This window comes from Callorhinus ursinus, unplaced genomic scaffold (assembly GCF_003265705.2).
Source record: "Callorhinus ursinus isolate GAN/ISIS: 27379988/994484 unplaced genomic scaffold, GSC_fseal_2.0 scaffold24, whole genome shotgun sequence".
Lineage (NCBI taxonomy): Eukaryota > Metazoa > Chordata > Mammalia > Carnivora > Otariidae > Callorhinus > Callorhinus ursinus.
The window spans coordinates 29,551,346-29,575,496 of record NW_027397086.1 but is presented as its reverse complement, the minus strand read 5'-3'; the positions used below and the strand labels follow the sequence as shown (position 1 = coordinate 29,575,496).

The following is a 24,151-nucleotide window of genomic DNA, read 5'->3' as shown; positions in this document are numbered from 1 at the left end:
AGGAGAGGGAGGAAGGAGAGGGAGGAAGGAGAGGGAGGAAGGAGAGGCAGGAAGGAGAGGGAGGAAGGAGGAGAGGGAGGAAGGAGAGGGAGGGAGGAGAGGGAGGAAGGAGAGAGAGGAAGGAGGAGGGGAGGAAGGAGAGGGAGGAAGGAGAAGGAGGAAGGAGAGGGAGGAAGCAGGGGAGAGATAGGAAGGGAAGAAGGGAGAGGGGGGTGTCATTTATCTTGACAGCCTCTGTCTGATCTGGGATTGTTCATTTTTTGCTGAGGAGGGAATTTGAATTTCAAGGCTGGAGCTGAAGGTCCAGCTCCGTCATCTTTCCTGGAGCCTTGGGCCTTTTCGAAGCCCTCTGGGTGACTTTTCTCCATATAAAGGCCACTCCCTGCCAGTGGTGGTGCTTTACTTTGTGCCAGGCACCAGCGTCATGTCCTTTAGCCCTCCTGGGAGCTCCAGGAGGCTGGCCCCCTTGTCTCCCCAATGATGCCTTTAGGGGTGCAGAACCCAGCCTGCTGGGGGTGCAGCTAGGACCCCTGCAGGCCGCCATCATGCCTCACAGATGCCATTTAGTGGTGAAAGGATTTCAGCAGATGTAAAAGTTTGGCAAAAATGAGGAAGGTCGTCAAGACCCTATGTGGGGTGCTCACGGCAGACCCGGGGCCCTGGGGCCAGCCAGCAGCCCCTGTCACGTGGGAGGAAAGAACTCTGAACGTCTCTTCCCCAGAGCTGTGTAGGGGGCACAGTGTCGGGGAACTGGGTGCCTGGGTGTCAACCCCTCCAAGTTTACACTCGTGGGCGAGCAGGCCACTTCCCAGTGGCAGATGTGGCCTCCTTCCCAGCCCTGGACGGGAACCTCAGATCAGAGAGGGAAGTCTCCGTGCCTGAAGCCTGCACCCCTAGTCCTGCCTACCAAAGACTACCCAGCGCGAGCCTGTACCAACACAGTCAAGGGTTCGCTGAGAAATGAGCGACCAAAATCACTTATGTAGCCTTGACCCCCTGCATGGGGGGGAGCGGGGGCGGGGGTCTCTGACTGCTGAGGAAGGGCCCGGAAGAGCCCAGAAGAACTGAAACTGAGCTCCTGCGCACAGTGGGTGCCAGAAGAGCCAGCCCTGACTTGGCGACAGGCAGTAGTTACGTCCCTCTCACCACCTTTTCCTCACCCTCCAGCCACCCATTTTTCAGACAGGAGGGGACTCTTCTTGCCTGGGCCCATGAGGCTGGCAGAGCGAGATGAGGCGTTGGGCGCCTGACCCAGGGCTCTCTTGGTGTGGGCAGGGGTTTTCCTCGGAACCCCTTCCCCCCAAACGGGCTGTGAATGGAAAGGTGGGCATAGGTGCAAGGCTCAGGAAACAGGCCTCAGTAGAGGGGAGCTGGGCCTGGGACAGAAGCAGAACCAGCACTGGAGAGGCGCTGTGGCCCAGGAAGACACACCCCAAATGCACAGGGCCCTCGCTCCTCGGGAAACCAGGAGGGCGGCAGGCCCTGCAGAGACGCCCACAGAAGCAGAACCCAGGGATGTCCCAGGCTGGGAAGGCCCTAGTGGTGGGACACCCTGGAGTCCTGGGCTGACCCAGGAGCAGTTGGTTACTGGGAATCATTCAAGTTCCAAAGCTTGTCAACTATTTCCAATATTTACATTGTTTTATACAGATAAAACTTAAAGAATGTTCAGGTTACCCAATAAGTCAGCATTCTTGCTTGTCTGTTTGCTGAAGTGCTCTGTGGGAGAAGTGAGAAAGGGGTGGCATCCCTGGGTATGTGCTCATGAGTCCCAACCAAGAGCTTCACAGCAGACAATGTTCTGATGGGGAGACTGAGGCCCAGAGAGGGGAAGGGACTTGCCCAGCGACACGCGGTGCTGTGGCTCACGGGCTGGACCACCGTTCCACGGCCATCCTCCCAGAGGCCTGACAGCCAAAGGGGAGAAAGAGCTTTGGGGAGGGCAGGTGGCCAAGTCAGGCGTCCCCCTCCCCCTCGTCCTCACTGGTGCAACCCTCTGGCACCGCTGGGCCTTGGGAGTTCCGAGTCTCCAAGTACTCAGCCTTCAGCTGCTCCAGCTCGTGCAGCTCAGCCTGCAGCCGCTCCCGGTGGGCCATCCGCAACTGCTGCAGCTGCTTCATAGGGAAGGGGTTCATGTCGTTGAAGGCGATGTTCATCAGCTTCCTGGGGGGAGAGCACAGTTAGCCCAAAGCCAGGGCCCCGCTGGGTCTACATTCACTGGGCCTTCCAGGGCACCCTGCCATTCATTCTGTCCATGTGGCTGAGGCCCTGGCCCCTGCCCATGGGCAGTTCACCTTCCAGGAAGGAAACAGTGAATAAGAAGACAACTTCCACCCAAAGTGATGTATACTGAGGCAGGAAGAAGCTTAGGGCTATGGGAGCTCTAACTCTGTAGGAAAGGTTTATCATGGAAGGCTTCTTGGAAGAGGTGACATGTGAGCAGAGTTTTGAAGAATGAGTAGGGTTGGCCAGGCAAAGATGGCAGTGGTGGAGGTGACAGGGAGGCATTCTAAGTAGAAGAAACTGCAAGGCCAAAATCCCAGAGGTTGGTGTTGAGCTAGGAACTCAAATAATTATTTGGCAGGATGACAGGGCATGGGTGTTAGGGGCAGGAAAAGGTGGGAAAGAAACAAAATTGCATAGGGGCCTTGAATACCACGGTAAGGGGCAGACAGACCACTGGGGCAGTGGAATATTCCTAAAGATTTCTAAGCTATAAAGGAGGATCAGCATCACTAACAAATCTCCACTCAGCAAACACCTGCCTACCCTCTGCTATGTGTCCTGGGGCATGTGTGGGTGGTGGGAGTGCTGGCCAGGCAGGGTAGGGGCAGAAGTGGGTTCTCACTGGCTGTTGCAAATGGTCTTGGTGAAGAAGCGCAGGTACTGGTAGATCTCCAGGCCATCCTGCAGTCTCAGGATCGCCTCCTCGTTGTACTTGAAAATGGCCAAGGCATAGCGGAATACCACCTGGGGGGCAAAGTGGGGGCTCAGGTGGGGCATGGGGGGCCGGGGCAGGTAATCCCTAGGGGAAGGAAAACCCCCACAGGCACCCAACTGCTGTTCCATCTCTATCCCACCCACTCCTCCTGCTTTGGTGATCTTGAAATAAATCCCAGACAGCACGTCAGTAAATCTGTGAATCCTTCGGCAGGTTTGGTGTTGGACTCCCTGCTGCCTCCCGGACAGGCTGCAGAGGTTGACAGCTTGAGTGTGGGGAGGCCGAGGGGCAGAGGCAGACGGGGAAACCCCAGGGGGAGGGAGCACAGTGTGGAACCTGGGCATGGGGACTGAGTCCTGGCTCTGTCCTCACTTGTCCCGGGGCCCTGGGTGAGGTGCTACCGTGTTGGACCTAATGAGGGTAATACTGTTTACATAAGGCATCAGCAGGAATCAAACGGAATAACAGATCCGAAGGTGCTCTGCAAACTGTGGTACGTTATCAACCAGCATGGGGAAACTGGGGCAGAGGTCACAGGGAAGTCTGCCCAGGGTCTCCTAGAAAGGCAAGGGGCAAAGGGGGACCACACACCCATGTGCCGGCCTCCCAATATGGGGCTCAGTCCAAACAGGAGGAAGAGAAGGAGGGGCCCAGGTGACTGGATGGGCAGCGGAGGGAATAGGGATGGGCTTCCCGGATCACGGTCATGCCTCTTCCCTAGGGAAAGGAAATCCCCCCAACTTTAAGACACATCTTCAGAGGCAGAACCACCCCTTCTCCTTAACCTGTGCAAAGCACTTTAGTTTACAAAGCCATGCTCCCACAAGAGGTCCTCAAAGCCCTGACGGGGGAGCACTGTCTTCCCATTCTCCAGGGGCAGAAGTGAGACCCAGAGGGCTGCAGGGCCTTGCTCAGGACTGTCCTGCTCACCCCTGGCGGTGCCCTACCTTGGTACCCTCATAGAGGAAGGCGTCCCAGACCCGGAGAAGGATGTTGCTGATGAGACTGTCCGCAAAGACCACGAGGAACCAGTTGAAGGTGATGAAGGAGAGATCCACATGGTGCTGCCCCAGGTGAGCCATCAACCTGGGCAGCTTCTCCAAGAGGAGGTCCTGGAGCACCCGCTGGTCCACCTGGGAGCCAGGGAGAGAGGGCTTGTCAGCCACCACCCTAAAGAAGGGGCTGCCTCCCTCCCTGCCTGCCCTTCCCACCCAGCCCGTCCCGAATCGCCCCCCCCCAACCCCCCCACTCCTGGCCCCGGGGAGCACGCAGTGCCTGGAGGAGCTGAAGCCTCCCATGGCCAGGAGACAGCACAGGCCAGCTGTCTTCTGGGCTGGAGCACTGGGCTCTGGTGCGGAGGCCTCTGTAGGCTAAGTTCTTAGCCAGTGGTGTTTTGGCCCATTTGGCCTCCTGAACCCGAAGCCAAGCAGGAGTTCAGACTTGTATCGGCCGACACCATGGCCACTTCTCTACATCCACTTTGGACCTGACATAAAAGATGCTCAGTGCCTCCAGCTCAAGACTGAGGGTAATTCACTGAGCCTGAGATGTTACCGAACCTGCTGAAGGATTCACAGATTTACTGACATGATGTCTGGGATTTACTTCAAGATCGCCAAAGCAGGAGGAGTGGGTGGGATAGAGATGGAACAGCAGTTGGGTACCTGTGTTGATAATTCAAACTAGGTGATAGATACATGGAGGTTCATATACTATTTTCTCTCTTTTTTGGACATTCAAAATTTTCTATATTAAAACTGAGGAGAAAAACCTCCAACAACCCCAGAACAATACACTGGTTTTACAACACACCTCAGTTTAGGAGATGTTAAAGCATGACAATAAAATATGGAACATTTCCCAGCCTGCCCTGCAGTGAGGGGTGCCATGTGACACAGTTCTGACCAATAAGGTGTAAGCAGCACCTGCTGGGTGGGAGAGCTGTGGGAGGCGGAGCCAGCCCCTGCCTTACACCCTCTGCTGTTTCCAGCCTCGACCACGGCCACAGTGCCGGAGGTGGTTCGGCTGTCCTGTGACCAAGAGCAGGGGGCTGACAGCAATATGTGAGGGATGGCAGAGCAGAGAGCTGAAGGGGACTTCAGCTTTGTCATTCTCTGGGAAAAATGAGCCGCCCCTTGAGCCACTGTGAGGTTGGGCCGCCCTTCCTGATTCATCACCTATTCCCTGACTCCTCAGTCTCGATCTCTGGCCCTGACCTCCCTCCTTCACATGGGACACCCACTTGTCTGCTGACCTCCCCGCCCAGGTGGGTGTCCCACAGGAGGAATCAGTGTTGGGCATTCATGATAGGAAAGGAGAGGAACAGGGTGGGTGGGCAGGAAATGACTTGGCAGGTCTGGGGTGGGAAGTGAGAAAGTCCCCTCCAGATGGCCTCTCTGCATAAAGCAGACAGCACGGATGCACCAGGAGCCGGATGAGGGGTGAAGCAAGAGAGGAGATGGGAGGTCAGAAATGGTTTTTCGTGTACATCGGTCATCAAGCCCAAGAAGAAGTACTCCCATCCCAAAGCAGACAACCAAAGGTTCAGAGAGGGGATGCCACAAAGCCATGCAGCTGGCTGGGGGAGGGGTGGGCTCTGGACCTAGCTGTGCCTGACTCCAGGGCTGGCCGGGGCTCAGAGTGAGAGGGGGCGAGGCGCTAAGAGTGCAGGCAGCTGTGCTTCTCCGGAGGCCGTGACCAGCGTGTGTGAAGACTCGTCCCCACCTCCCACGCTGAGTCCCACTTCCACCCACCTGACCTCTGTTTTGAAATTCTTTACTGGCAAAAAGCAAGAGATTCTAGATTTTCTTCTCCTTCCCTCCCCAAGAAACCATTTCTGAAAAGAACAAGACCAAAACCAAACAAACGAACAACACCCCCCCACCACCATTTCTCATGACATAGTGTCACCACTGGAATAACAACAATCTACCCCATGGGCCGGGCCCCCACACCTCTAAAGGCCATCAGCTCACCAGAACTTCCCAGGAGTCCCAGGGAGAGGTTACTGGCCCCTTGTACAGAGGGAGAAATGGAGGCCTGAGAGCTTCCTGATTCTTCTGAGATTCACTGGCTTGAAGGAACCACTCAAGGGGCACCACCCTGCATGGCCCCTAAGTCCCGTCCGTCCCTGCCCTGCTCACCTGGGATGACATCAGCGTCTTGCTGTAGTAATCAGCCGGCATGATGGTCTCCACAATAGCCACCAGACACCAGAAGGCGCTCTCCTCCTCCTCCAGGACCAGCAGAGCGATGGCTGCCAGTCTGGAATGGGAGGAAAGGAGGCCTGGGGTGATATGTAGAAGCTGCAGCCAGGCAGAGGGTGGCAGAGGTAGATCCCTGGCTCCCAACCCTACTCCCTAAAACCAGGCTGTGTTCCGGCACCTGAGGTGAGATGAACATGCTTTGGGGGAGGACTACAGAGGAGATTTCTGAGCAATGGGGAGAACTGATTCTCTAGGGAAGGGCTCTGGGGGTCCCGTTGCCCAGGTATGAATTCTGCATCTGCTGCTTCCTGGCTGGATGATCCTGGGCAAGTTCCTAAAGTTCCCTGTGGCTCAACCTCCTCATAATAATCACAGAACTACTATGAGGATGAATGAAGTTAACACAAGATAAATGCCCAGCACAGTACCTGACGTGTAGTGAGTATTTAATGAATGTTAGCTATCTTCATCTTATAGGCTTTGAGACCTTGACAAGTGTGCTAACCTCTCTGAGCCTTACTTTCATCATCTGTGAAGTGGGATTAACAATCTCCACCTCCCAGGGCTGTGTTGCATTTTGAGCGAGAAGGCAGACCTACAGTGCCTTGCTAACTATCTGGCATACAGCAGGTGCTCACTACACAGAATTCTTTCTCTCCTTTGCTTCCTGAACTCCCCCCCAAAGTTATCACGAGGCTCTAATGAGATCATGGTAAGAAAGGAAAAAACCCACAGTGTTGAGTAGGGATGTTGGCCTAGAAGTATTGTTTTCTCTGCTTCTCCTATCTTTCCTGGCAGGTCTCACCCATGGTCAATCCAGGAATACATTTCCCAAAATGCAGTGGTATCTAAAGATGCTAGGTGAACACAAGGTCCCAAATACAAAAATGTTTGGGAAATGCTACATACTCTAGCCCCCTCTTATTTATTTTTTAAAAGATTTTATTTATTTATTTGACAGAGACACAGCGGGAGAGGAAACACAAGCAGGGGGAGTGGGAGAGGGAGAAGCAGGCTTCCCGTGGAGCAGGGAGACCGATGCAGGGCTGGATCCCAGGACCCCGGGATCATGACCTGAGCCGAAGGCAGACACCTAATGACTGACTGGGTGCCACCCAGGCGCCCCTCTAGCCCCCTTTTAGAGGCTGATGATATACAACATCTTACTAAAAGCCTCTGCAGAAGTTCTGCAGTGACTCTAACCCAAGGCTGTCCAGTGGAATTATGGAGCCCCTTTTGTACAGGGCACCCACTGAACACCGTTAGGGAGATGCCACCTTATAGTATTGTGAAGCCTCACACTCTTGATGGGCTTAAAGAACACATTTCATTGTCCAGCTATTTATCCTTCTCTGGGCTCTTACTAGACTGGATTCATGATCTCCAACCTCTCCCGAGGTTCACACTGTTTAAAGAAAGAGGGTCAATTCTCAAAAGAAAAAAGAAACCCCTTTTCTCTCCCCAGTAGATTGGGAAGGAATTTCTTTCCACTCTAAAATATTTGTACAAACCCTCCTGAGTCTGAGCTGAGTGGACGAAAGGAAGAGTCACAGGTCTCTTAGGAAATAGGAAGCTCTCCCCTCTCAAAGCTGGGGAAGGGGGTCTTCTGAGGTCATTTAGTTCAGGGATAGCAAATGTGTGAAACACTGACCACCACTCTCTTTTGCCTATGCCAGGGCAGACATAACTAGTGAATCATGACAACATTCCCTTTGTCTATGTCCGGGGCAGACATAACTAATTAATCATTGTGCTCTTTCCCGCTGACTCTGGAGGCTGCCTCAGTTACTCACAAGACAAGGCTCCAGGCAGGTTCTTCCTACTGGTAACCCTGGTCTAGATAAACTTATTGCAGAGAGGAAGACCGAGTCCTGGAAAGCAGAAGTCACTTGCTCAGGGTCACACAGTTAGTTGGTGGCAGGGTGGAGATAGAACCCAGGGCTCCCAAAGTCCAGCCTGGTGTTCTCTCGACCCTACCCTATCCCACTGGAGCCTCAGGACGTGCTCGGTCCAGGAGCTGGCTGCCGGCACCAGCATAGATTTCTGCACACATTGCAAGGTCAGTAGTGAGAGTCTGCTGGTACCAACTAGGGCTTACCAACTGCTCAGGGCTGCAGCCAGACTCCAACCTAAGGCATTCAGGCTCAAGTGGGTCTGCAAAGGAGGTAGCGTGGTGATGTGGGAAAGAAACAGCTACTTCTAATGCCCTCCACTTATATTTTAAAGATTATTGGCTTTAAAGTTTTTGCCCTAAATTAGCACTGTATCATTACTATGATATCTGTCACCCTCTAAACAGACTGATTTGTTGCACGGAAGCAGGGTCTGTCTTGACACCATGCACGCAGTGCTACCGGCTGCCATTAGGTGGCGGTGCTCAGACAAGTGAAAGGGGCCCGCAGGGTGGGGTTGAAGGGCCCCACTCTCTACACGTGAAGGGGCTCTTCCCATTACAAGTAACTTTCGATTTTAAGCAATAAGATGAATATTTGCCTAAACGTCAATTATCAGTAAAAAAAGAAAGAAAGAAAAAAGCATTCAGAGAAAGAGTTAAAGAAATACTCCTGGGTGTCACCTCCCTCTTTCCATCTGTTTTTCCTATATATCCCCCCACAGCATTTGTGCTGCCTTTTTCCACACAGGGAGAAGCTTCTTTCCTTCTGGGAGGTTTATCTCAAGACCCTTCCCACTATAGGATTTCCCCTTGTCCCCCCTTAGATTAGCTGTGCTGTAGTTTAACTCTGAATTTCCAGTAACTGAACATGTATATATGCTCAATTTCACCCAATTTAGGCTGGAAGTCAGTATCAAAAATCTCTACCCTTAGGAATCATTCAAATTTGAGTAGGGACTCCCTGAATGCTTATTCTGTGTTAAATAAATGTCACACACCACCTACTGGGGGGAGGGAGCAGAATGTCTTATGTAAATTTTGCTTGAGTATATGTGTACTTAAATTTAAGTGAGTCAAAACTTGCTTTGGGGAGTATCTGAAATTATGTAACCTCTATCGAGATAGCTGGGGGGCACCCATGAGAGTCCTGAGGTAGTGGAGAGAGCAGCCCTAGCAGCTCACCCCATCTCACCTCCACCCCCAATCCCCTCTGTCCTGCTGTTAGACCAGAAGCAGAAATGAATCCAGGCTGGGCCAATCACATTCCTTCCTTTGGGAATTTCGGCCTGGAACATGAGAGTGTCAACAAGTGGGAAGATTTGCTGAAAAGGTTCCAGACTCAGGGACTGAGGTCTCCATTCTGACAGCCTCGAGGGTCCTAAATGTCCAAGGAATGACGGACAGATGCTGGTCTGCTGGAAAAAGGAAGCAGACATGTAGAATGAGAGAGGCCAGAGATGGTGCGGCCCCACAGGGGGGCTGCAGAGCAGGACCGTGGTGCTGCCCAGCCTCAGGGACTGTCCCCATGGCACCCCTGGGGTTGTGTAGTGCTGTGGCCCTGCTGGAGAGAGGAGATGCCTCGGTTTCTAACGACCATCTGGCCTTGTCCTCTATTTTCTTTTCCTGGCTTTTATGAACCCCTCTTGTGGCATTTACCAATTCTCTTTTTCTCGGGCTCCCTTGATGGGTTTTGTTTAAAGTAAATGATCCTTGACCCAGGCAGTTCTGCAATATGTGAGCTGAGCTGTGCACTACAAAATTCCAGGGGACCATTCACAAGGCTCTCTGTATGAGTGGTACCGCCCTGAGCACAAGTCAAAAGAGAGAACATAGCATGAGGAGCCCCCCCCCCATCTTGAACATGTCCATGTTGTTCCCATCTGTATGGTGGGAATCAAGCCTCCCAGACTCACCTCTCTAGGTTCTCGGGAGGCTCTAAAGAACCTTGTGCCCTCACTAGGGCTCTGATGCTTACCTGTTCAGGCCCTGGCAGTAGCCAATGGTGGGGTTCTGCCAGGAAAAGGCCAGTAGCACCCGGCGTAGCTTGTCGGGGAAGCTGGAGGTGGGACAGGTGAAGTGCTTGTTGTTGGGGAAGGTACGGTTCAGGTCCAGCTCAATCTGGCGGGTGGCAGGATGCTCGCGGACCTGGCCCCGGTTCAGCAGCTCCTGGTAGCGGCCGGGGCTCCGCAGATGCTGGACGCGGAGGTGGATCAGCCACCTCCAGACACGTGGCCGGTGCTCTCGGGGCACACCTGCCCGCAGCAGCTGCTTGAGCTCGACCGAGGGTGCAAGATCACCCAGGGCAGCCCAGCGCTCCCGCAGCGGCCGCTCCACGGCCTCATGGGCCAGCAGGTGATGGGAGTGCACCTCTAGTGCCTGGATCTTGGCCAGCAGCTTCAGGTCTTCCATCTCGTAGTTGGGCACCGTCAGGAAGCCATACTCATCATACTCACTGCCAGCAAAAGCCTACGTTAGCAGCACATTGTACAGCCCTTCCCTGGAAAAGGGGCAGGGCAGGGAGGGGGAGGGGGGACCCCAGGCAAAGTTCCTGCCTGGGCTTCACTGTGGGTTAGTCATGCAGCTTTGGGCAGGTCACGTCAGTTCTCTGAACTGCAGTTTGCTCTTCTTTACAATGGGTAGAAGAATTCCTGTTCTGCCTCATGAAGACCCACTGACCTCCTCTGTTGTAAAATGCTGGGGGCCTAGACAGTGCCTGGTGCCTCATAAGTGCATGGTAAGTGCGTTCAGTGCAAATATAAAGGACCCTCTTATTACTCCATGAAGCCTTAGGCTCAAGCAGTCGGCACTGCCAATATAGAATCCCACCTGCACAGAGAGTAAGCCCAAGGATGGATGGGGAGCAGGCAGCATCAATGACAAGCAAGATGGGAGAACCAGAGGTCCAATCCAGATGGCCTTTTACTGATTCCACAGTTATTTGCCCTTACTGTGTGCTCTGCATGTGCTGTCTCATTTAGTCCTACTGATCCTGCAAAGCGGGGATCTTAGCCCACATCTGACAGAGGCTGAATATGTGGCCCAGAAAGGTAAAGTGACTTGTCCAAGGTCACATAGTGAGAGAGCCCAGTCCGGCTCCAAAGCCTGGGCTCCTTCCCCTGGGCCACCCAGCCTCCGGGGGCCTTTTGACCCAAGCCACAGCCCCTTCTGTTATATTTAACTGCCCATGTTCACTGTGCTCAGCAAGGACTTGGCTCAGGGAAGACAGCTGGCTTTCTCCCCTCCTCCCCCCTCTGACAAACATCTCGGGGAGGCAGCCTTGGGAAGTGAAAAAAATGGAGCTCTGGAGGCAGACCCAGGTCAGCTGCATGAATATGCTGCATGACCTTGGGCAAGGGGCAGCCTCCTCTGAGCCTGCATCACCTCAACTGTAATATGGGGCTCATCCCAAGCACGTGCTCATTTGTCTGAAGATACGAGAAAGTAAGGAACGTGCAGTGCTTGTACGCGGTCAGCAGGAGCCAGCACCAGGGGGGCTGGGGACCTTCAGGTCATGCAGACCAAGACCCACCCTCATTGGCTGTTGGGCTCACCTGATAGGGCTCAGCTCCACGCCATCGGCTGAGGCCTCCCCGGCTTCCCACTGTAGCGCCTCCTGGATAAGCTGCTTCAGCAGCTCTGAGCACTCAGTGGCCTCACCCCCCAAGGCCTCCTGTAGCCTCCGCAGCCCGGCCAGGTACTTGCTCTCCACCTGGCAGTTCTTGGCTTGGAGGTAGGCACACTGTGGAGGGAGGGGTGGGGCTGTCAGGCCAGCTGCTTGGGCTTGCCCCCGCCAGCCCCAGAGGTCTGAACAGCTATAGGCAGCAAAGTCCTTCTCCAACCTCATCTCCCATCCCCTTCCCACCCCCAGCCCATCATCTAAGGGAAAGGAGACGAGCCCGAAACCCAAGGGTTTATAGCAAGGGGCTATATATATATATATATATAGAAGAGGCTCCAGGCAAGAGAGCCAGGCAAGAGAGCCAGGCCCAGGTCTGCAGCTGGATTCAGAAGAAAGAGGTGAGAGGTGGGCACGGGCAGTGCAGGTTCTTGCTGGGAACTGCAAGTCCCATCCTGCTTCAGCCACTGCTGGCTGGGGGACGTACGGCAAGTTACTTAGCCTCTCTGTGCCTTAGCTTCTTCATCTAAACAATGGAAATAATAGAGAGTCTGCCCCAGGACTCTGGTGAGGATTAGATGAGCGGATGTGTGTAAAGGCCCTCCCAGGGCACCTGGCCTAGAGCAGTTCTCTGTAGGTGGTAACACTGAGCAGCGCCCACGAGATGGCCACATGGCTCTGGCCACGGCCCCTGTGCCTTCTGCCTCTGCGATATCGGCTCTCTCCATTCCTCTGACACACCGCCTCTCTCCCACCGGTGTCCTTCCTGTGTACTCCCTGCCCCTGTCTTGACCTTCTGTGTTTCTCTTTCCATAAGCCGGGTGTGGTGAGCAAGTCCGGTAATTTTCCTGGGCCCACTTTCCTTCTGTGGAAGCTGGACAGGAAGAATCGGCCTCAGCACATCACCATGCCCTCCGGGCCAGCCTGGCTCCTGTCTCATCCTGGGGTGGAAGAGTGCAAGCCTCCTGGCCAAGGCTGCCACTGTGCTGCACTCTCCAAACGTTGGCTGAGCACCAACTCCAGGCCATCGGGTGAGCCTGCGCTCCTCCCCCTCCAGCTGGCTCCCACATCTACGTCCCTCTGCCACCTTCCCGAGTCCCCTCCCAGTACTCCTCTCAGGCACTTCTGTTACAGACTCCCAAGTCTCTGTGCTCCCCGGCCCACCTCCACAAGCCCACCGAGCCCCCAGCTTTCTCAAAACATAAGTCTGATTGAGGGCCTCCGCACTCAAAACCCTTCTACAACTCCCAGTTTCCTCAGAGAATGTCCCAAAGTTCCTCCCCTCCAGCCTCACATCTCCCTCCCCACCTTCCCCCACCTCTTGATCCACAGGTCTTGACTATGCTATCTCTTTTCTTGGAAGGCCTTTTTCTACTCTGTTTGCCTGGATAACACTAACTCACTTTTAGGACTCAGCTGAAGAAGGTACCCCCACCAGGAAGCCCTCCCTGACTTTCTTCCTCTCTTTGGGCCCCAAAGAATCCTGTGTGCCCAACTGCAGCTTGATTGTGTTTGACTCCCTCACTAGTCTGCGTGCACCCTCCTTGAAAAGTCTGAGAAGGCCTCTTGTTAGTTCTTCTTTAAATGTTCAGTTGAATTCACCAGTAAAGCAGGTCCAGGGCTTTTCTTTGTTGAGAGATTTCTGATTGCTAATTCAGTCTCCTTACTAGTTTTAGGTTTATTCAGATTTTTATTTCTTCATGATTTAGTCTTGGCAGGCTTTGTGTTTCTAGGGATTTATCCATTTCATCTGGTGATCCAATTTGCTGGTATACGATTGCTCATAGTACTTTTTTTTTTTAAAGATTTTATTTATTTATTTGACAGAGAGAGAGAGAGAGCACAGGTAGGCAGAGTGGCAGGCAGAGGGAGAGGGAGAAGCAGGCTCTCACCAAGCAGGGAGCCCAACACGGGGCTCAATCCCAAGACCCTGCGATCGTGACCTGAGCGGAAGGCAGACGCTTAACCGACTGAGCCACCCAGGCGCCCCTGTTCATAGTACTCTTACAATCCTTTTTATTTCTGCAGAATCAGTAGTAATGTGCCCCTTTCATTTCTGATTTTGAGTCCTCTCTCTTTCTTTCCTTAGTCCACCTAGCTTAAGGTTTGTCAGTTTTGATCCTCTTTTCAAAAAATCAACTTTGGTTTCATTGATTTTCTATTATTTTTCTGTTATCTATTTCATTGATTTCTGCTCTGATCTTTATTATTTCCTTCCATCAGCTAGTTTCGGGTTTAGTTCTTCTTTTTCTAGTTCTTCAGGTTTATCTTACTCCAAGTTTGTTGAGCTTCTTGGTTGTTTTTATTCATGTCTTCATCAAATTTGGGACGTTTTCGGCCTTTATTTCTTCTCATATTCTCTCTGCCCCTTTCTCTCTTTCTTCTTCTGGGACAACCATACTATAATGGGCATGTTGGTCTGCTTAATGGGGTCTCACAGATCACTTAGGCTCTGTTCACTTTTCTTCAAGCTTTTTTCTTTCTGTTTCTCAGACTGAATAATTTCCACTGTCCTATCTTCAAGTCCACTGATTCCTTTTGCCTGCTTGAATCTGCCTTTGAATCCCTCTGGTGAATCTTTCATTTCAGTTATTGTACTTTTCAGCTCCAGAAATTGTTTTTGGTGGGGGGTTTCTTTGTAGGTTTTCTAACTCTCTGATATTTCAGTTTTGTTCATGCATTGCTTTCTTGACTCTCCACTTCTTCCTTTAGTTCTTTGAGCATCTTTAAGACAACTGTTTTAAAGTCTTTGTCTAGGGCACCTGGATGGTTCTGTCGTTAAGCATCTGCCTTCAGCTCAGGTCATGATCCCAGGGTCCTGGGATCGAGCCCCACATCAGGCTCCCTGCTCAGCGGGAAGCCTGCTTCTCCCTCTCCCACTCCCCCTGCTTGTGTTCCCTCTCTCGCTGTGTCTCTCTCTGTCAAATAAATAAATAAAATCTTTAAAAAAAAAATAAAGTCTTTGTCTAGTATTACCCAGTACCATGTCTTTTTCAGGGGCAGTTTTCTATTGATTTATGTTTTTCCTTCAAATGGGTCATACTTTCATGTATCTTTGTATGCCCTGAGATTTTTTTTGTTGAAAACTGGACATCTGAACACTAGAAATCAGATTCTCCCAATTCGAGAAAAATTTGTTTTTGTTTTTTGATTGTTATAGGCTGTCTCTGTGCCAAGGGTAGCCTAAGATGTAAACTTAAGCTCTCAAGTCTTTTCTGAGTCTTTCCCTGGATGTGCATGGACACTTTCTAATTTCCCCATATATGAAGCTGTTTTGGAATATCTAGTCTTTAATATCTGGCTCCCAAACAGGAGGGGAAAAAAAGAAAGAAATGAAGGGGGGAGGGGAAGAGTGGCAGCCCTTTGAATCCTCTGGAAGTTACTCTAGCTGGTAGGGGAGGTGCAGAGATGACTGCCAGCCTCCTCCTCTGCATTTCTGTGATCAGAAGCAGCAATCAGAGCACAGATGCCTGAGGCTGGAAAGGCAGCTCGTAGAGGGCACAGTCCAGAGGTAGTGCAGGTGGTAAGGAGAGAGTGATACGGGGCAAGAAGGTGAGGACCCGAAGGGTGGCTGGGCATGGAGATGGACTCTGCCTCTTACCTTCATCAGGAGGGCCCTTTCCTTTTCAGCCACCCTTCTCCAGATCTTTGTGACCTGGTGGATCTCGGAGTTGAGGAAGCGGTTCTGGGTCCGATATGCTTCCATGTCATCCTGGAGAAGAGAGCAAAGCATTTGATGAGTTGCACCATAAACATCTCCCTCATCCTCACCCTCAAATGAGCTGCCAATACTTTTTTCCTTTAGAAATTTCTAATAATGACAACAGAAGAGAAAGTCTAAAAGAAGTAGTATTACAGACAGCCCCCTTCACTAATCTTGATCCCAGCATGATACAATAGAGAGGGCGTCAAGCCTGGAGTTCAAGTTGTGGTTCTGACTTCCTGGCTGGGAGGTTTCACTGAACAACTCTGACCCTCTGTTTTCTCATCTGTAAAAGGGACAAATACTACTCCATTGGGCAGCTGGGAGATGACCTGAGGTAACATGTGTCATAACACTAAGTATGGAGAACAAAACAAACAAACATCCAAGTAGTGTTTGTTTTAAAAATAAATATGTTTTCACATATTTGCAATCATACTGAACAATTTTGAGGGAAAATTTTTTACTTAATATCACCTTGTAAATACAATGGCCCTTCAACAACACTGGGGTTAGGGGTGCTGAACCCCACCCCCGCTGCACAGTGGAAAATCTGTATATAACTTTTGACTATCCCCCCAAATTTAAATGCTAATCACCTACTGTTGACCGAAGCCTTCCTGAGAACAAAGAGCCAATTAGCACACATTTCATATGCTATGTGTAGTATATACTGTATTCTTACAATAAAGTAAGCTAGAGAAAAAAAAATACTAAGAAAATCATAAAGAGAAAATACATTAACAGAACTATACCGTATTTATCAGAAAAAAACTGCCTGTAAGTGGATCCGTGCAGTTCAAACCCGTGTTGTTCAAGGGTCAACTGTACTCTATGTTACATAAGCTTCCCAACATTTTTAATGTCTGATGACTATTCTGTTGGGTGAATTTACTATACCTTAGTTATAATCCTTTCCCTGTTATTTTTTATTTGAGCCCTGAATGTTTTCGGTTGGTTTTTGTTTATGAATAATGCTGTGATGCGCATCTCTGCACCTAGAGTTTTCCTTTTGCAAGCTGTCCAGTGGACGGAGTGAGATCCTGCTGCTGGGGCATTTGAGGAGAAGCTGGCCAAGCACTGGGGAGGCTCAAGCTTCTGCTTGAGCCTCAGAAAGGAGCAACCACAGCACTGGCCCTCAACCTTCATTCCACTGGGATGGACATTCCAGAAGCAATGGACAATGCATGTTCACAGCTATACCTAGCAATTCCAGGACATTCACTAGCTGAAACTCAACCCCTTTTGCTCCCACTCAAGAAATGTACTGGGCTGTAAGTGCATGAGAGAGACACTATTGCAAGGCGTGACCTTGGATAGCCCTGATTTATCTGGAAATTAAGAGCATCATACCTGTGATGACTGTGGCACCTCATTATCAGGGATGGGTCTCATGTACACAGCTCACAGGCCGTCTTGACCCTCCCGGGGTGGGCCTGCATCCTGGCCAAGATCCTTCCCAGCCCAGAAGCTCCAATTCAAACCCAGGGTCTGCTGCCTTCTGCCTAGATGGCTGATCCAGTGGGAGGGCCACATGCTCCCAGGGTTCCTTAGCTAGAAATAAAAGCCCCTGGCTGGCTTCAACACATGGCCTCTCACCACCCCACTGGGGCTGTCCAAGGTGTCTCCTGCCCTGGCCACCCCTGCTTCTGCATCCCTCACTGTGCCCGGGCTGCCAGGCTTCGTGTCCTCAGGCTGAGCTCGCTCTCTGCTCTCTCCACCCGGCCTGGACCCAGGTAGTTCCAACTCCCTAGCCTGGACTTCCTCCTACTTTCCCGCCATGTCTCCCTTAGGTCAAACTCTGGGCTCCCTTTTCTCAGAAATGCTGCCAGGGCGTACCAGCCGCTCTTCTGCACAAGCATCTGCCTGCTTCCTCTCTGCGGCCCCCATTTTCTTACCCTTAGGTGGAAGGGTGGTGAGCCTGGTGTGAACCCTCAGTTTGCAGCCCGAGGACCCACCACCTGTGGACATCAGGATTTTCTAGGCCCACTCCCCCTGCCCGTGATAGTCTTCCGTTTGGGTGTCTGGAGACTCACAGATTTATGAACACAGAAGCTGCGCAGGCCCCCTGCACCATCACCCTGTGCCCCGGCCCCGCGCTGAGTACATCATCCCACTCCATCTCCCCGGCAGCCCTGAAAGGAACTCAGATGCAGTCTCCGAGGCTCTGAAAGGACAAGTACGTTGTCTGAGGTCACACAGCTCTACGAGACCAGGGGTGACTGAGCCCAGATGTGTCTGATTCAAAAGCCACGTCCAACCACTGCACTTACAGCCTAGATCCTCCACAAGCTCTGCCCCCGCTGGCATCCACCTGGACGCCAAACGTCTAGTCCCACCCTTCAGCGGTTGTGCTCAGCAGTCTGGCTGGCTGCATGCAGGCCTGTCTGACCCCTCAGACCCTCGAGTACAGTAACACCACAGCAGAGACGCTGGCGCTGCCTAGTGGTCAGGGAGTGGGCCCAGGGCCCTGGGGCCCTGTTGCCTGGATAGAAATCCTGCCTTCACCACTGAGCCCAGCACGAGTTCCTCACCCTTTCTGGGCCTCCTCCCCTCACCTGGAAACCAGGAACAATAACAGTATGGCCTCAGGCACTCTTGGGAGGATGTGATTAGTCAATACATGCAAAAGGCTGAGAATGGTGGCTGGTGAGCACAAGTGTCACCTCCTTCTCTGGGTTCTCCGGGCACCTGGAGAACTACTGTCACCTGCTGTGTTCCTCCTGCCCCCGCCCAGAGACTTCCCACTGCTGCTGTTGTGCGTTCTTTTTTTTCATGGATTTATTTTATTTATTTAAAAAGATTATATAAAAGAACCCCAAAGCTATTTATAACATTTATAAATCAATTGGGAAATTTTAACATTGACTGGATACTACCATACTATGAGTTAATTACTGTAAATTGTTTTTGATATGATGCTGTTGTGCATTCTTCCCAAACGCCTGAGAAAATACAACACACTTCCAGGCAAGGGAGGAAGACAGCGACCCATTGCCTGAGGTCCTACTATGTGCCAGACTCGTTTCCCTCCCACACATTATTATGTGTTAATTTATCTCCACCATGCTGTGCACTACATATTAAAGTACCATCGTTCCCACTTTACAGATGTGGAAACAAGTACAGAGAGGGTAAGTCCTCCTCAGTCACCTGCCTAGAACACGAGAGAGGCAGGATGCAAGCCAGGTGTGTGCGGTCCACAGGGGAATGGAAAACTACTGCTGGGTGAAAGCGCATCAGCAGAGTCTGCTGCTCTACATGGCCGCTCCGTTCTGCCTCCTGTTACCGTCCCTGCGTCCTCACCCCAGACCCTGAGATGCTCCCTGGCATTTCCAAGGCTTTGGACATATGGCCAGGGGCACCCTGCCTGCAGCCCAGACGGCGAGGGCATGTGTGAGCACCCCCTGGAGCACCTCATCGCCCTACCTTGAGTGTTCATCGTGGCTCAGGACTGTAGGGAGGAAAAAGAGAGAGAGCTCAGAGAAAGGAAAGCCACATGACAGTCACCGGCAAGCAAAGGAGGAAAACACAGCTAGGGAAAGCAGACAGGAAGGAGAGAGTCTGCCTGCCTGTCTTCATAGGGATCAGGAGCCCGTGAATTCTCTTTGGGAAACGCCGCATGGACTAGCCCCTGTGCTAGTAGGGAAGGCAGTGGATTGCATGTGGGGAGACCTCGGGCCTAGCTGCAACCCTGCTGCTTGTGCTATGGGACCCTGGACCCCTGTCTGGGCTCAGCTGTCCCTGCCAGAAAATGTCAAAGACTAGATCTCTGAGTCTTCCCAGCTCTGATATTCAGGAGGTCAATGATTCTGTTCTCAAATTGGCAGCTTCAACAAGGGGGGCATTTCCCTAAAGTCGCATATCCTCCATCCCAGGGCAAGGGGGAGATGTGAACATTGCTCTGTCCTCAAATGGAAAGACTATGGATTTTGGAGGAGTCTTCTATTTTTCTAGATCAGACATGTAAAGGCTAACAAACGAGGAACTCGAGCACATGCAATTCTTTCTGACACAAACACTGGGCCTCTGAGGATCAGCAGCAAGGTAAGTTTGGTTGATAGGAATTTCCTCTGTTTGGGCTCACTGATAAATTCCTGAACATACAAAGCCAGGGGCACACTCTGTCTCCTACGGCGAGACCAGGCTTCCAGTCGGCTCCTGGCAGCACCGAACAGATCTATTTCTCTGACCCCCGAGCTGCTCTACGGGGTCTTCACCTGTGGATTCCAGCAGGATAGGCACAGACAGAAGATTCTTAGTTAGCAGGGCAGAGGAGGGTAGTGAAGCAATCTGATGAAAGCAATTTTCCAGCCCCAGCCTCACTCCATCTGCATTTGAAATGATTTTGTTTTCATTTTGAACTCAAAAGAATCTGATTTTAAAGGGAAAAGATTCAAAGACTGGTTATGTGGTTTTTCATGCGGAAGGAAACAGGAGGGATCTGGGTTTCATGTTGTCTTCCTTCACCCCCCGTCAACCTCGTGAGTAGGAACAGTGAGGCCATTTTTAAAGAGAGGTGAGGGGCCTTGCCTGAGGTCACACAGCTAGCAGAAGGCAGAGCCTGGGTCCAAACCTATGCCTGACTTCACAGCTGGGGCAGGGGCCACTGTACCACACTGCCCACTGGTCTTTCAAATGCATCTGGAGTTTTCTTTTTCTCCTTCTGCTTCCCCTCTTCCAGCAGCAATGCTTTGGTCCCATGGCAAGGACGCTCCCCTGGTTATACGTACATATGTATACATGTGCGGCTGCGCGTGGTGGGGTTTGGGGCAGGACCGGCCGTGGTTATACAGCTGCCTTTAAGGACAGTGGGGGTTATGAGCACTGATCCCCAGCCTCAGGCCTTCAGGTGGCCCGGCAGCTCCTGTCACCATGGCAGGCATCACACATAAAATTAAGTTCCTGCTCCCTGAGCTGCAATTGGTCTCCGGGAGGGCGCTGCCTCCCCACGTGAGAGCCACTGCCTGTGCCAGGGGGAGGTAGGGGAGGCGGCAGGAGGGAAGGCCCAAAGAAACTGGAAGGCAGCAGAGCAGATGCGAGTCAGAGAGCTCCAGCTCCCCAGCCCCTCCGCACACAGGCCCTTCTCAGACTCAGCCTTCCTGCCCACAGTGGGGAGCACCCAAGTGACGGCCTCACAGGGCTGGTGGAGCATCAGATGAGATGATGCGAGCAGGGCACCCACGACGGTGGCCACCGGGCAGCACACAGGCTCACAGAGGAGCCGCAAGGCCTGCTGGCCCCACATCACCTGGACTGTGTGCTAGGGGAGGCCGCCAGGCACCTTGGGGACTCCCCAGGGCATCAGCATGGCACTTTGCTGGTCGGGCACTCAGGGGTTCTGACCTTATCTTGTGCTCTTCCACCTCTAATAATAATCTAGAGATACCTTCCCTTTCTAGCCTAGGATATCATGAAAAGGTCAAATTGCACCAGACCTTCTGGGTAAGACAGTGAGGAAGTATGTAGCAGTATTTCCACCAGTATCAATTTCAGTATGAAGGGTTATCCCTGCTCTATCTAGGAAACCCTCAGGGTTGAGAGCAGTGTGCCGCCCCCCCCCCCCCCCCCCCCCCAAGGCCCCAGGGCCTGCGGGGAGGGGCCCCTACCTTCAGGTGCTCCATCTTCTCCTGCTGGCTCAGGAAGTCCCTGTTGGCAGCCCCTGGGGGCCCAGGCGGCTGGATAGGGGGATGCGTGAAGTCCTGGGTGACCTTCTCAGACAGCTTGCAGATGACCTGCTGTTTGGCCTGGTTCTTGTCCATGAGCAGCTGCACGTGCCGCCGCAGCTCCTGCACCTGCTGTTCCTGCAGGCCGGCCGTCTGCAGCAGGCTCTCCCGCTCCTGCTCCAGGGCCTCCACCCGCCTGCCCAGCTCTGCGATCTGCCGCACCTTGTGCCGCACCAGCTCCAGCCGGTCCTTGTCCTCGGCCGCTGCCAGGTATGCGCTGGATGCCCTCTTCTCCTGCTGGGCAGCCTCTAGCGCCTTGTGCAGGATCCTCACCAGCTCCTAGGGGAGGAAAGAAGCACCTTGTGAACTCGGGGAAGGCCTGTGAGGTGCCAGGGACTCGGCATTTGCCACAGTCACCAACTCTCCCAATAGCCCTGAGGGGTGGCTAGCGTCATCCTCCGGGCCGGCTCATTTTCTCCAGCTGAAGACCACATTTCCCAGCCAGGCTTGCAGCGAGGGGTAGCCTGGTGACTATTCTGCCTAAATGGGATATGAGAAATTATGTGGGTAGCTTCTGGGTCCTCCCTTTAAAACCACCACGCACACTGCCCTTCCTTCTCGCTGGGAGATGGCAAGAGCTGGAGCAGCCCCTCGGCTCATGAGCAGAAGGTGTATGATGAGGACGGCAGTTGCCTTACTAGCTCAGAACTGCTCACTGAACCTCTGGGTTCTTCCACGAGAAGGCAGGAGAGAAATAACTTCTAGATTGCTTTAGACCAGAGTGCTTGGAGGCTTCTCTGTTACAGCAGCTGAGCCTGAACCCTGACTGATATGTGTCCATTTCAGAGATGGGAAAACTGAAGCCCCACAGAGTAGAGTGGAATTCAATCCCAAATCATCCCAAGTCATGAAGGTGGCCTGTGGCACACCGGCGTGGCCTTTCTCTCCGGCTCCTGTGGCAGACCTGACTCATCTCAATATTCCTTCCTGCTTAGCCTAGTGGAGTCCTCAGAATCCCAAACATAGCATCAAGTAGTCGCTACCGATGGAGCTGGGAGAGCACCTGAGAGGAAACGCATGGGCAATCCTCAGGCTAAAGCACACACAGAGCCTCACGCAGTCCGCTGTGCCCCACCCCTCAGGCCACCAAGCAATGCCTGCAGGCCTGTGCAAGAAAGCGGAGAGAGCTCAGAAGCAACAGACTTCCATTTATTCCTTGGCAGGGGCACTGTATGCACATGGAAACTCTAGGTCTGCTTGGCTCTCCATGCCTTCAAGCCCCCAACCTCCCCAGGACCTGTCCTGTCCCAAAGCAGGGATGTGGGTTCACTTAAGGCCAGGATCAGAATATCAGAAGCCAGGTAGCCCAGCAGCCAGTCCCATGTGAGCCTCAGACCTGATAGGCAGGGGCTCTGGGTCATTGCTCTGCTCCAGAAACACATTATCTGTATCCACACCAAAGTATTCAACTAAATGAATCAGCTAGATAGGGTTATTGCTAAGAATGATTCCATTTTGGAAGAGAACTGCTCCAAATCATGACCTTATCTGAGAAATTAATGGCAGGATCGAATTAGCATGCAATTTCTGAAACCTGGGGACCACAGACTGGCCCTCTTCTGGGTTCTCTCCCTTCCCTCCAGCCATCCAAACGTTATTAAGCCCCACTCAGTGCCAGGCCCTGGGCTGGGTGCTGGTGGGCCAGAGGGGGATCGGTCAGAGTTCTCATCTTCAAAAACCACCAAGGCTGGTGGGAGCAAAAGTGAACTACTATAATGGAGTGATTTACTGCAAGAAGGAAGCAAGGGTATTACTGGGGATACAGAGCAGAGAGCAATGACTTCTCCTTGGGATGGAGGTGGGGGAAGACCAGTATATTCTACAGAAAGGCACAACAGTTGAAGCTGATCTGTGAAGAATGAGGAGGGCCAGAGACGGTCAAGCAGTAGGTAGAAGATGAAGGCTGGAAGGGCTTTCCACGCGCGCTGAGTCAACAGCTCTAGCAAAGGCCCAGAGGAATGAAAGAGCCTGTGTGAGGCTGTGGGCATTCTCGGGTGTGGCCGGAAGGTGGGGTGAGGAGGTGGCTGCGAACCAAACTGGAATGTTTGGAATGAGCTAGCTTCTCAGGCTCTGCTGGGAGAGATCACGGTTCCTGTGGCTCCAGGATAACTGAGAAGCTGAGACCATCTTCTGGTTTGGCGGAGATTTGGAGAGGACCCTGGTAAGTGCCTGGGCGAATTAACCAGCAGACACCACTGTTCAGGCTCTCCTGAGGCCCAGCATCAGGCAGGTATCTTTCCCCCAACTTCGGCAGAGTCAACTCTGAAGCCCATTCCATTACATCCAGCTGCCTCCCCCTTCCTACTTCCAGCCCGGGAGCCTCTCCCCCCACCCCAGGAGTCCCAGCTTCAGAATGAGACAGGGAGAAAGGAAGCAGGGAAGGGACGGAGTCAGGGCAGGAAGCACGAGATGAGGAGTGTGAATGGACCTCGCATTCAGAAAACCCGGCGGCTGGCAGGCCCGGAGAGACCACCTGGTCAGGCAGGTCGCTTGCTGTCACAGGAGGACACTGAAGCCCAAGAAAGGAGAATGAAGAGGACTAAAAGAAGCTGGTGGATCCTCACAGGTGGGAAAACCTGCCACAACAGAGGACCCCCCAATCCTAATCTGGGGCCCTCCACTTCTCCATGATGTGTAGTTAACAGATTTTGCACTGAAACACTTCTTTCCATTTCTTTAAAAATAGAAACAACCCAAGTTCATAGCAGCATCATTCACAACACCCAAGAGATGGGACCAACCCACATGTCCCATGAATGGATAAGCAGAAGGTGGCATATACACACGATGGAATATTATTCCTGAAAACGGAAGGAAATCCTGTTACATGCTACAACATGGGTGAGCCTGAGGGCATCAGGTCACAACAAATGCACATACACACCATCTAGAGATATTAAAAACCAAAAGGGAAGCTACTCTGGGCCTTACTACATACGACGGCGTGTCCCTGAGCACCGCCACCACCGGCAAGGGTGCAGGGACTCCTCCTCATCTGGTTGCACCTCAGTGCCCTCGTCCCATCCTCAAGGAGGGACAGCCGGCTGTCGCCAATTCCCACAACC

At 52.5% G+C, this 24,151-nt stretch overlaps 1 protein-coding gene across 7 annotated transcripts in view; it reads right to left on the bottom strand.

The window, feature by feature from the left end:
• Nucleotides 1-1,619: 1,619 nt before the first annotated feature.
• The window catches only part of TBC1D2 (TBC1 domain family member 2), a 50,337-nt gene continuing 27,805 nt past the window's right edge, over nucleotides 1,620-24,151 (bottom strand). For 4 of the 7 annotated variants that reach the window (XM_025888439.2, XM_025888440.2, XM_025888444.2 and 1 more), the window contains 8 exons: nucleotides 20,970-21,365; nucleotides 15,259-15,369; nucleotides 11,593-11,780; nucleotides 10,017-10,493; nucleotides 6,085-6,205; nucleotides 3,889-4,074; nucleotides 2,849-2,970; nucleotides 1,620-2,163 (listed from right to left, as the gene is read on the bottom strand). In XM_025888439.2, the coding sequence (XP_025744224.1) occupies nucleotides 1,956-2,163; nucleotides 2,849-2,970; nucleotides 3,889-4,074; nucleotides 6,085-6,205; nucleotides 10,017-10,493; nucleotides 11,593-11,780; nucleotides 15,259-15,369; nucleotides 20,970-21,365 (1,809 nt within the window). In that variant the 3' untranslated portion in view covers nucleotides 1,620-1,955. Of the gene's footprint in view, nucleotides 2,164-2,769; nucleotides 2,971-3,888; nucleotides 4,075-6,084; nucleotides 6,228-10,016; nucleotides 10,494-11,592; nucleotides 11,781-15,258; nucleotides 15,370-20,969; nucleotides 21,366-24,151 lie in introns of those variants that run through there. The other 3 variants (XR_003211522.2, XR_012373547.1, XM_073876677.1) reach the window with 2 other exon arrangements.